Below are 12,046 nucleotides of genomic sequence, written 5' to 3' on the forward strand. Positions count from 1 at the left end.
TGTGGTGGAAATGTAGTGAGAAACTTCACTGCGGGAGGTTAAAATCAGTGTGAAAAAGAGGGAAATGTGTTCATGGGCTTTCAGATGCAGCTTTGCCTCTTCCTGATCTGGTCACACTTCCTCATTTGCAGCAGCTCTCCCACAGATTCCATGGTCAAGAGAATCTCGGTATATATAGCAATTAATTTTAGATAACCACTTGTATCATTTGATGGACTCCTTTGCTTTCATCAAAGCCCAGTTTACCACGGAGCCTCCGTGGCTTTTGATCATTTAATGAACCGGAGGACGGTTTTCCAGAGCTAACACGATGCCTTTTAAATTTATCCGCCCCTTACGAAAACCCTGAGGTTCCATCTCCCCTTACGGAGAGTTTTGATGTATTTTAACGGGGACCGCGTCTTCAGCAGCGTCCACTCCTCCGAAAACGGGGCTTCCCCAGTGGCTGCAGAGCCGGCGTGCCTGCCCCCCACCAGGGCGCCGAGGAGCTGCAGACCAGGCTCGGGGCTCGGGGCTGGTGTGCACCGGAGGGGCTGAGCCCACCCCGGCGGCGAAGCCCTCCCGCTGTCGGCGGGGGCAGAGCGGCTGGCGGCCGGGGCCGGAGGGGAGCGGACCGAGGCGGAGCGGGGCAGCCCCCTGGGAGGTGAGGGGCGGAGCGGGGGCAGCGGGCGCGCTCCTCCCCCGGGGCACCGATGACTCCGACCCACTGCCGCGCAAACCCCCCGGGAGTGCGTCGGGCTGAAGCGGCATAGGGTCCGGCGCTGCGCAGCGGGAGAGACCGGGAAGGCGGAGGCAGGAGGCGATAAAAACCCCGTCGCCACTGTGACTGGGAGTCTGCTGCCTTCCCTCCTCACCCGCCGCCGGTGCCGAGCTTCGGGCCTCAGCTCCGTTCCCGAGGGCAGCGGGCCAGCACTGCCTGCGCCCGCGGGGGAGCGCAGCGGAGCCGCTGCCACGCTCTCGGGGCCCCCGGTTTCCCCCGGAGCCGAGCGGAGCGCAGTATGCGGGGCCGGGGCTGGAGGCGGCGGCGGGGCCGGCGTCGCGCTCCCCGGACATGAAGTGGTCACCTGGAGCTCCAGGTAACGCTGCCCGGCGGGGTGGCGGAGCAGACATCGCCCGGTAGCCGGGATATGGCGGGGGACAGGGTCCAGCGGGGCAGGAGCCGGGGCTGAGATGGGCCGCCAGAGACGGGGGCGAGCGCATGCCGACAGCGGGCGGGGGAGACCGAGTCCGTACCTCCGCCATGGAGCGGAGCGGCAGTGGCCGAGCTTGCCCAGGGAAGTCAGTTAGAGACCCTTCGGAATGCCTGTGAGTGCCCTCGGTCCCATGCTTAGCATGCCCGGCCACTGGACTCACCGAAACTTTGCTCTCCGTCGACTCTCGATAAGAATCAGGGGGCTGTAGCGGGCAGACTTTGTCGGGAGACTGGCAGGAGCCCCCCACCTCATAGGCAAGGGTATTTCTCTGAAGTTTAGCCCGTCAGATAAATTTTGGAGGCGGTGGGGATCCTACACTGGGCAACTAAACTTTCGTAGGATATGGAAATTCATTGCTTGGAGACTGGTTACCGATACTGTAAGAGGCACTGCCGCTTATCATTGCGTTTTTTCTTAATTATTTGCTGATCTCCTTAGCAACTGAAGTAATTTGCAAGGTTTAAGCTTGGTTGCAGCTTGATTTACAAAATAACATGACAAAAAGGGTGAATTTATTGTTTCACTGATGCATATTTATTTCCCTTGTTCTCCCTCAGAGGGATAAGTGTTGACTTTATGTAGCTGGTACTGCCGTAAAGAGACTGTTGATTATTCCTACTGAGGCTCTGTACGTCACCCGGTTGCTCATCTCTATCTCAGTTTTCTTTAAGCCAAGTGAATTATCGTGGGCTTAAAAAAAAAAAAAAGAAAGAGAAAATCTCTCTTCAAAGAAATGATAGTTTTATCTGGCTAAGGTTACTCGGACAAATTAATCTCTAATTCAGCATGATTGAGGTCTGGCCAGATGCTGGCCAGAGAGACCACTCCATTTGCCAGGCTGACCTCGGGATCAGCTTGCTGCAAATATGATATAAACCATTTTTTCATCACTGTTAGTTCCTGCACCAAACACAATTTAGCCCAGTTCAGGGATTTAGTCCAGTGTATCAAGACATCTCCCAGATGTAGCTCACCAACAGTCTTTGCTGTCCAATCCGTCATGTCACTAAATCTCGTGGATTATGATGGTTGAGTAATCCAAATCTGCTCAGTCAGAAATGCTGAGCACAGCTGTCAGGAGGATTTGATGCAGAGAATTCCTTTTACACTCAGGAGTGATAAAAGCAGAGTAGAACCTGGAGACTGAAGTGAGATGGCCGTTGTAGGAATATTTCCTCTGACAGTATCTCCCCCACACACACACAAGGAATGGAATCTTATGCAGACCTTCCTTATAAGTGTAACTTTTTGAAAGATTAATTGCATCGGATGCCACTAGTCTGTTTGTAATTAATGGCTGTGTCATGTACTTAAGCAGGATTTTCAAAATTAGGATTAAAAGCATGAATAATTGTACTTGTATAGTATTTTTGTTATAAATTAATAAACCCCCATTCTAAAAAGCACTTTTTCTTCTGAGTTCATGAGGAAAGCTTTGTCAAATGTCATGCCAGAAAAAAATAATAGAGCTATGAGAAAATGTTAACATCTGAACCACTACTGTTTCATTTCATGTATTATATTTAACTAATACAGCCCTGATTCATCTGATATGTAGACTGGTATAGTGGGAGAGCACCTATGTAGGCACTGGAAGTCAGTGAGAAGGTGCAAAGATGTATGAGTGATTTGTGTGCTGATGAGACTGGGGCGAGACTCAAGAGAAGACAGTCATAGATGTGGTGCAAGGAAGGAGGTAGAGGATATAGAAATGGTGTGAACCTTCTGGAGGGTGAACTGAGATCTGTAGTATTTTCTAGTGTTTGCGCTCTCTAGAGGCTACTGTTCCTGCAGTGGTACAGTGAGGTTGTGTGCAAATGTTTTCATTTTCACTCTGCAGGATGTACCAGCCAGATGTGGGACTATTTACATCACCAGGAAAATACTTTACAGTAGGAATAGCATCTATCAAACCAAATTTTTTTATGATGAAAAGACTAGCGGTAGTATTTTCAAAAGGACTTCAGTCCAATTCACTGCTTAAATTAAGAGATGGGCCACATAAGGATTTTTTTTAGCAAAGTCTCAAATGAACTGGGAGAGATAGTTTGGTGTACAGGTCCCCTGGAAGAAACAGCAATAAGCCTGAAGGTACTTGCAGGAGATGAGAAAGTTGGTGGAGAGATTATTAATGTTGCATTAGTGGGAGAGAGATCCCAGAGAAAAGGGAAATGAGTGTCTAGGACATTAGTTGATCTTCTAGTGATAACTAATGGTGAGGCTGTATGTTGCCTGGTGTTCCCCTTTTCCATAAGCAGCTCTAGATGCTCATTACTTTTAAAAGAACCAAACAAAACAAAACCAAAACCAACCCAGAAATAAGCAAAAAAAAAAAAAAAAAAAAAAGGAAAAAAACCCACAAAACCCAATAACACACACATTACCTGTTCCTGACTACAGAAGATCTTCCCTATGATAGCAGGATATGTCCTGCATTTCTTCTTGAACAGTTAAGAGGCATGTGTACCATTATTGCACAGATGATTTATCTCAGAGACTACTGTGTTTTTGGCAGTTTTTGGCACACTTTAACACCACAAAGAAATTATTTCTTTGAAAAGAATTCAAGAACAAAAATCCCAACCATGCCCTTTACTTTACTATAAATCAAAAAACTATTTACCTAGCTCATTCAGAAAGAATGGTGAAGTACTTTGCCAGAGTCTGTTGACAAATGTTAGCTGATAGTCTTCAATAGCAGTATCTCTCTTGAGAAAATATGCAATATTGAAATTTGTAAAATAGGACTTTTCTAAGACCTGAAGTAATGTGACTGGGGTGAAACAAAATGCCACTTTTCAATATAGGGCTAATTGTAGGCTTTATTCTTCCTTTCCACTTAACACATGCACGTTACTACCTAGAAATACTTATGCAGTTATTTTGAGTAAGTTCAAATGACCACATAGGTTATAAATATTTATGTTGATCATGCTTGGCTTTGCAGACCATCCTAGGTAACCTGTGTCGAAGGTTTGGGGAACACAGGTTGAAGAGCAAGTTGCAACTCAAAAGTCCTACTCTCCAAAAGGGGAGTTCCCTGTTGGGAATGTATGCACTGCACTGTGAGTTGGGCATGGCAAGGAATGCTTCTGCTCTTCAGTGTAATCTCCAAATCGTCTTGTGTGTCCTGTGATATGTTTAGGGTGTCTGTAATTTGGATTTGCCCTTCCAGGCAAGGCAAGTTATCTGAAACAGTTTTCATTTTTCAACTTAAACAAGCTTTGAAAGTGGACAACCCAGTTTTCAGCCCTTGCAAGCTTTTTTTGCTCCCTAGAACTCAAAGGTATTATGTTGATTTATAGTACCCACTGATCTGCCCGTGGGATTTGGTTGCGGACTAGCTCAGGGATAGTTGTAGGCATGGTCAGAAGCAAACATGCAAGGTTATCTAGTGTATTAAACTTGGTAACCCTTCCAAACCTGAGCATTGACCTAGTATATCCCATTGGGAGTATCTCTAGGATCGCAGTTATATTCAACATGGGAACTGATTTTTGAAAGTGCTGTTCATCTTATTCCAAGTGCAGTTACATTAAAAGTTACGCTGCATAGCTTGCAGAATCAGGCATTCAAATGTTAGTGGGAAGGCAACCTATGCAACAGCAGTACATCTCCCATTGTGTGGATACTTTATAATTCAGTCTTCACGCACATGGTTTTATGGTATGTCGTTTTCAGATGCCTTGCTTCATACAGTAGACTAACTAAATGACTTGTTTAAAAAAAAACATTCGTCTGGGTTCCCAGCTTCCCATTGAAAGCCCCATGCAGTTAGAAGCTTCAGTAGGCTGTAAAAGCCTAGAAGAGTTTATGAATCTTGATATTAAGCTTTCATTTAAACCAATCGGTTTATTTTTACAATATTTCTATAGCTAAGATCACGTTGCTATATCCCTTGTATAGAGAGGGAAGCAAGGAGAAGCCTTTGCAGTCAGAAGTGCCAGCTAGAGTCATTCATTCTGACTCGCATCTCAGATGAGTCCTTTCCAAACTTAACACACAGAGGTTCCTTATTTTCTAAGTTCCAAGCTGGTGCTTTTAATGTGTTCATTACTTTCTAACAGTCACCAGTTTACATAATTTGCCTGAGCTCACAGGAATTTTGTGGCAGAGGCTAGGACATGCTCCAGTTCTCAGATATAGGCATTTACTGAGCTCCTAATGTGATCACCCTTTCTTTTCCTGTTCTTCCTCAAAACCTGTGCACAGTGTGAGGAAAGGTTTTGGAGGAAAATTTAGCAATCGTGTAACCTGTAGCCATTTGGAGTTGGCTTCCCTCCAAATTCCCCCAGACTACAGCAAAAACCTCCCCCTCCCCTTTGGGCAAAGGAAAAAAACTATAGAAACTGAAAGATCCGAAACTAACAGAGCTATATCAAAATATTTATATTTACATATATCACAGTTATATATAGTTACAATACTATGTACATATAAAAAGAGAACCCCAAACAACCCCCCAAAAAGGGGAAGGGAAGGGGAAAAGGGGCAAAACCACAAAAGAAACCAGAAGCAGGTATGCACGATAACAATCAATAAAGAACTAGCAAAAGAAAATCTTACTACTCTCCTTGAAATAGCAGAATCGCGCCAAACGACCGCCAGCACCCTCCAGCTCCCGCAGCCTACAAGGGCTCACTAGGCCTGACTCCCCCACAAGAGCAGGACCAACAGCAGAGAACCTGTACCTTTAGATCCACCAGAAGGGAAGAGGGAAAAGGGTTCTCTCTCCTTCTTATTTATACCCTGGCTTGCATAAAAATCATATGGAATACTGGGAACATGGCCACTTCCTTGGTTACAAACTGATCACCGAGGAAGGCTTAGACTAAAACTATCACATAACCAAAGACTGTATATAAAAATCAAAAATGGCAAGGAAACCTTAATTTCGACACCTTAATTTCTGAGCACTTGACTTGGCAGTCTTGCCATTCTCTTGGTGTTTTTTTGGGAATGCAAACATCTAATGCCAATGTATATATAAATTGTTGTGAAAGGTGAATTCTCCCATCCTGCTGCCTTCATATTTCTTCTTTTGATGGGTCATTAGAAGGTTCAGCTCTTTAGTTTCATAGCACATCTTCTACCACTTGACTTAAGAGTAGCCTGCCAGCTACTGAGCAGCCTGCCAGATTGGCAGAGGGTTAGAGGCAAGGGAAATAAAGAACTGAGGGGGAGTGGAAATGTTTGCATTTTGCACGTATTAATAAATTGCATAGGTAATTTTAGGTTCATAAGTAGCAGATATAAATTCTCTGGAGAAGTGTGGTCTAAGGTTCACCTCCTGAATCTCTTGCCTCTCTTCTGCTTAGTCCTCTTTACACCCTCCTCATCTGCTTTTCCAGTCTCATATGCCTTGACTGACTTCTGCATCCTCAAACTACCTCCTCCTCAGTTACTTCGTTAGTAACAGTGATGATGCTCCATTAGCATCCACCTCCCCTGGTTTTGCGCTACCTTCCCTATGTATCTCTTACCCTTCTTTTCTCTCACTTTCTTTGACTGTCTCTCTGCCCTGCTTCCCTCCACCATTTAGGTCTTGATTTTAATGTTTTTGTCCTCAAGACTCGTGTTTTCTTCATCCATCTTGCATCATCAGAGAATACAGTTTCACTTTCCATCTGAGGATGCTTTTTTCTCCTCCCCCCACTGTTCACAGGAAGCCTCCCAGCTCCTGGCCACAGCCACTATCAGCAGCTCAGAGCAGGCATAACAGGGTTCGTCCTGCTCAGATACTGCTCCAACAGGTGGGTGAGATTGGAGAAATGAATATGAGGGTACGTGGGAGCTGAATACCATGTTTGAGCTCTGAAGGGGTGACAATAATCAATGCAGATGAACTTACCTGTGAATTTACTGGCAAACTCGTAACAGGTATCCAGGGAGAACAAGAGAGAACATTACTCTGCTGGTATGTGTACATTTTCTTAGAAGATGGCAAAAAGCATGTCCCTTAGCACAGAATCACTACTGTGCCAAATGTTATGTCCCTGCTTCAAACCACGGTGACTCTAAAATAGTCTCAGAAAAGAGTATGGTTGGGTTTTTTCTTACTATTTACATATGAGCAAAATATTTTTTTCCTTTACTAAGTTTTGAGAAACAGCTGACTCATTCTTACTTAAAGTTCCCAAAACTTGTGTCTGAAGTGTGCACCAGGCATAGAAGATTTCTGCCTCAACACTTATTGGCAAAGGTAGAAGTAGCCAAATAGCAAAATGGAGAATACAAAATATTCTAATTGAACATCTTTAAAAATAGGCTGATACCTTAACTGTAAGTTACTGAATTAAAAAAAAATTTGTATGACATTTAAAGCTAAGAAGTCTGAGAAAATTTTCTTGAAAATGTGTGACATTTTCTGATCATAAAGAAACACATTATAACTGCTTCCCACTAGACAAGAAAATAACATTTTTAGATGAGGCTTTTTCTTTCCTGTACTGGGAATTTTCTGTCTGTGCTGGTTTGGAAACAGGTAGGGGATACCATTACCAAGTCATGTTCCACAGAGGAACATTTTTGATTTTTTTTTTAATGAACTGTCAGAAATTGCATTACTTGATCCAAGACTGAAGAATAGTTGCATTCTTTTTGAAGACAAAAAATACTGCATCTATAGTGTATATTTTTACACATGAATGTAGAATTTCATGTTTATATAAAGACAATGTTATGCTTACATCACCTAAGAATTATATTTTACAATTAATTATGTGAAACACTAAGGATTAATTCCCTGTGTTTTTCAAAAGACATGTGTAAGAAATCAATCAGGGTATGAATGATAAATGTTAACATGCTGTACCTCTGTATCCCTCTTTTGACAGCAACTGGTGCAAAACTAACTGCACGTATAATCTGTGGGAAGGAGCTCTGGGAGACAGCTAAGAGACAGTGACAATGTCTTTAAACAGGCGGACAATTCCTACTCAACTTGGAGTTTTTAAAGTGAACTGCAAAGGACTCGCATGCCTCTTGGTCTTCACAGTAAGCATTTGTGGCAGTGCCCCAGGGATGTGTCCAACAGCCTGCATCTGTGCCAGTGATATCATAAGCTGCACCAATAAGAACCTCAGTCGAGTGCCAGGAAATCTTTATAAATGTATAAAAAGGCTGGATCTGAGTTATAACAGAATTGGGCTTTTGGAGCCTGAATGGGTCCCAGTGTTATTTGAGAAACTGAACACTTTAATAGTCAATCATAATAGCATTAGCAGCATTGTCACTGGAAGCTTTTCTACAACTCCAAATCTGAAGTACCTAGACTTGTCATCCAACAGCCTGAAGACACTGGGCAGCCCTGTGTTTCAGGAGCTAAAGGCACTGGAGGTTCTCCTGCTGTACAACAATCAGATAACACAGATTGACTCTTTAGCGTTTGGAGGATTGTACAATTTACAGAAACTATACTTAAGCTACAACTTGCTCTCAAATTTCCCACTGGACTTATATGTTGGAAAACATAAACTGACAGACCTTGTATTGCTGGATGTTTCCTTTAATCACATCCGGTTGATGCCTATTCAGCGCTTGAGTTCAGTGCCAGCTAAACAACTTAGTGGAATTTATCTTCACGGCAACCCATTTTATTGTGACTGTGTCCTGTACTCCATGCTAATCTTCTGGTATCAAAGGCAGTTCAGCTCAGTGGTGGACTTCAAAAATGAGTACAGCTGTTTGTTGCAATCAGACCCAAGAGGTCACAATAAACTGCCTTTGCTGCTCGACAACTTTCTGAATTGCTCTGAAAGCACTGTCAACAGCTCTTTCCAAGCCTTTGGGTTTATTCATGATGCCCAAGTTGGTGACAGGCTGATTGTACACTGTGACAGCAGAATCAGTGATGTGGGCACACACTTTGTTTGGATTAGTCCAGACAATAGATTGCTGGAGCCAGACAGGGAGACCAATAACTTTAAGGTGTTTCCTAACGGCAGCCTGGAGATAACAGATGCCCAGCTAGAGAACTCAGGGCTGTATTCCTGCATCGCAATAAATAAGAAAAGATTATTAAATGAAACCGTAGAGGTTAGAATAAATGTTAGCAATTTCACAATGAACAGGTCCCATGCTCATGAAGCATTTAATACAGCTTTTACCACCCTTGCTGCCTGTGTGGCCAGTATTATTTTAGTATTGCTGTATCTCTATCTGACTCCCTGCCCATGTCAATGTAAGGCGAAAAAGAAGAAGAGGAAGCTGAACCAAAGCAGTGCCCACTCTTCCATACTGAATTCTACAATACCGCAAGAGCTGAATTCTACAATGCCAGCAGACGAGAAGAAGGCTAGCACTGGTAAACGGGTAGCTTTTCTGGAACCTGTGCATGAACCAAAACACAGTCAGAATGGGAAAGTAAAACTGTTTCCTAATGACAGCATCATTACTGAGAGTATCTTAAAAACTACTCGAACAAAATCCGACTCTGATTCTGTCAACTCTGTGTTCTCAGATACACCTTTCATGCCACCAACTTAGTTTGCTGCCTGTGTTTGTATTGTGCAGTTACTTTTCTGAATACCTCCTCTGCTTGTAGCAACCATCAGGAAAAACAAATAAAAAGAGAGAAAATGTTTTAAAAAATTTATGTATTGTCAGTCCTTGAACTGCGTCTCCTCTCTGAGTGCAGGGCCACGCAACATTGATACCTTGTTTAGGAAAAGCAAACAGCATGGCATTAATGTGAATGCTTTTAGTGCATGCATAGCCTTAGTTTTACCTTCTGGTCCATACATAGAAATTTCTTGTGTATGTTTAATGATGGTTTCAGTGCATATAACTGACCTGCAAAGGCAAAGGCTTCCCCCCATGCAACGCTCTTGGTCGTGCTTATAAATCAGTTCTTCTACAGTGAGCACAGAAGCAAATTCACATGGCTACTGAGAAAAATGTCCAGACTTCCTGCAATTTCTTTCACGGGCTCATGAAACCTTTACATAAAATTACTAGGGGATAAAAGTCATGACTTTTCTTGGACTGATCAGCACAAAAAATTAAATTTGCCACTGGAATGGCTAGCAGCACTGGGTAAATGTTTATGGCCTTCAACTGATAGTGTATTTGCAAGTAATTGCTTGAAAACATTACATGAGGGCTATTGTAATAATTTTATGCAAAACTTAGTCATGAGATTACTTGTGAGAAGTCAAGTGCTTGTATTTGTTTATAAATATTTCACAAAATGAAAACAGGTAAAAGTTAACACACTACTTTTGCAGTTGCCTTAGTCAAAGAATTAAAATTGTCCATCGTGGGGACTCATACTAATCAGGAGTAATTAGAGTACTAATTAAGCTGTGGTAACTGGATTGATTCTAACCAGTTTTCTTAACCACCACTGCATACTGTATGCTTGGTGTCACATGTGGTGCACAAATCTGCCACCATTACCATGGCTCCCACTTAATCTTAGAGGTGGGTGGCTTCTCTTCAGAGATCACTTCATGAAATAGGGGAAGTATTTCAATTATTTTTTTCAGTGGCATGTGGTTCCTGCAGCCTTAATAAATTTGTTTCCTAAAGTTTTTTCTTAAAAGAGGAAATACAGTATTTGGACAAACTCATGGAAAGTATAGAAGACTTTACATGCTGTAAATTCAGAAAACACAGCTTTTGCCTAGGCTTGGCACTTGTCTTATGAGTACTGCTTTCTTCCTTACCCAAATGTAGCATGGTTAAAGTTTATAAATCTTGTAAGACTGACCTGGACTGGTTGTGCAATATAGGTTGCATGAAGTGTTGGGTTATTGTCATAAGCATATGGTTTTATTTGCTCTTTCTGTTTTATTTGCCTTTTTTAATTTAAGCTTGCTTACACTGGGACTGGGCTAGACTTGCCGGTCTTCCTCACATTGATAAGCAGCAACTTCAAAGAGGTTTTTCAAGGAATTACAATTTACCAAAGACAAGTAAATGGAGCATGTCTGTCTCACTCTATTTTGGGGGAATATACTGACAGGGTAAAGGATAAACAAAATGAGAATCAAAGGGCTACATGGTATGGCAACTGTAACTTATTTTTGAGAAGCTTACTGTAACAGCTACTGGCCATTTTTTGTGATTTCTTTTGAGAAGTGTATCATCATGCTAAAGCTCATATCTGGCTAAGCCAAAGCTATTAGCAATTGATTTGCTATGGAGAAATCCTGATGTAGCTAATTGTTTGAAAACAAGCTATCTGACAAACAGATTAGCTCAGGAAACAGCATTTCTGTGTTGTGTACAAGGTATGTGGAATTAGCAGACTGCTGGAGATTTTAACAAAGATATTCAGGGAAGTGGAAAATCAAAATTGTTTTTCCAGGTAGAGAATAATAAATATTTAAGAGAGGAAGATGACTAGGAGTTTGTATCTTTTATTGTGTAAATTTAAAAATAGCTTCTGATATCAAGCAGGTTAGTGTCCTTTCATAAAGCCCTTTCCCTTTTTTGTCTGTGCATATGCAGTAATCCAGAATCCATATTTTTATATATAAGGTATGGTGAAAAATCAGTGATTGTTTTTGCTAAAATCAGTGATAGGGTTGGGTCATCTGTCAGTGAGGCAAAGATTTGGCATTGTCTTCTTCTCAAAGAATTTTTTTATAAAAGATTTAACCAAGCTACACAATCTGCTGTCGTGCCACACATGTGATACATGAGTGTCTTCTGTGTTGTACAAGGAGATGATCGGGGACCCAGGGCCAAAGGACTGAAATGATGGTGAGGCAGAGTGGGAAATGAAGACACAAATACTCTGTGGAAAGTTGTACAGATCAGTTACAGCACTGGGCAGATGTTATGATCTGTTGACATGCATGAGGTTAATTGACACAGATTTTGATGTTTACACAAGAGCACTGATG

At 42.4% G+C, this 12,046-nt stretch overlaps 1 protein-coding gene across 2 annotated transcripts; it reads left to right on the forward strand.

The window, feature by feature from the left end:
- Positions 1 to 966: 966 nt before the first annotated feature.
- Positions 967 to 9,785, forward strand: AMIGO2 (adhesion molecule with Ig like domain 2). 2 transcript variants are annotated; one of them, XM_051795808.1, is made up of 3 exons: positions 985 to 1,076; positions 6,859 to 6,946; positions 8,030 to 9,785. In XM_051795808.1, exon 3 carries the CDS (start codon positions 8,103 to 8,105, stop codon positions 9,678 to 9,680), a length of 1,578 nt encoding a protein of 525 aa, XP_051651768.1. In that variant the 5' UTR covers positions 985 to 1,076; positions 6,859 to 6,946; positions 8,030 to 8,102; the 3' UTR covers positions 9,681 to 9,785. The 2 variants fall into 2 exon arrangements, with proteins under 2 accessions (XP_051651770.1, XP_051651768.1); XM_051795810.1 differs by lacking the exon at positions 6,859 to 6,946 and having other exon boundaries at positions 967 to 1,076.
- Positions 9,786 to 12,046: the final 2,261 nt, after the last annotated feature.

The sequence above is a fragment of the Manacus candei genome, unplaced genomic scaffold (assembly GCF_025592945.1).
Source record: "Manacus candei isolate 608988 ecotype Guabito, Panama unplaced genomic scaffold, ASM2559294v1 h1tg000043l, whole genome shotgun sequence".
Taxonomy (NCBI): Eukaryota; Metazoa; Chordata; class Aves; order Passeriformes; family Pipridae; genus Manacus; species Manacus candei.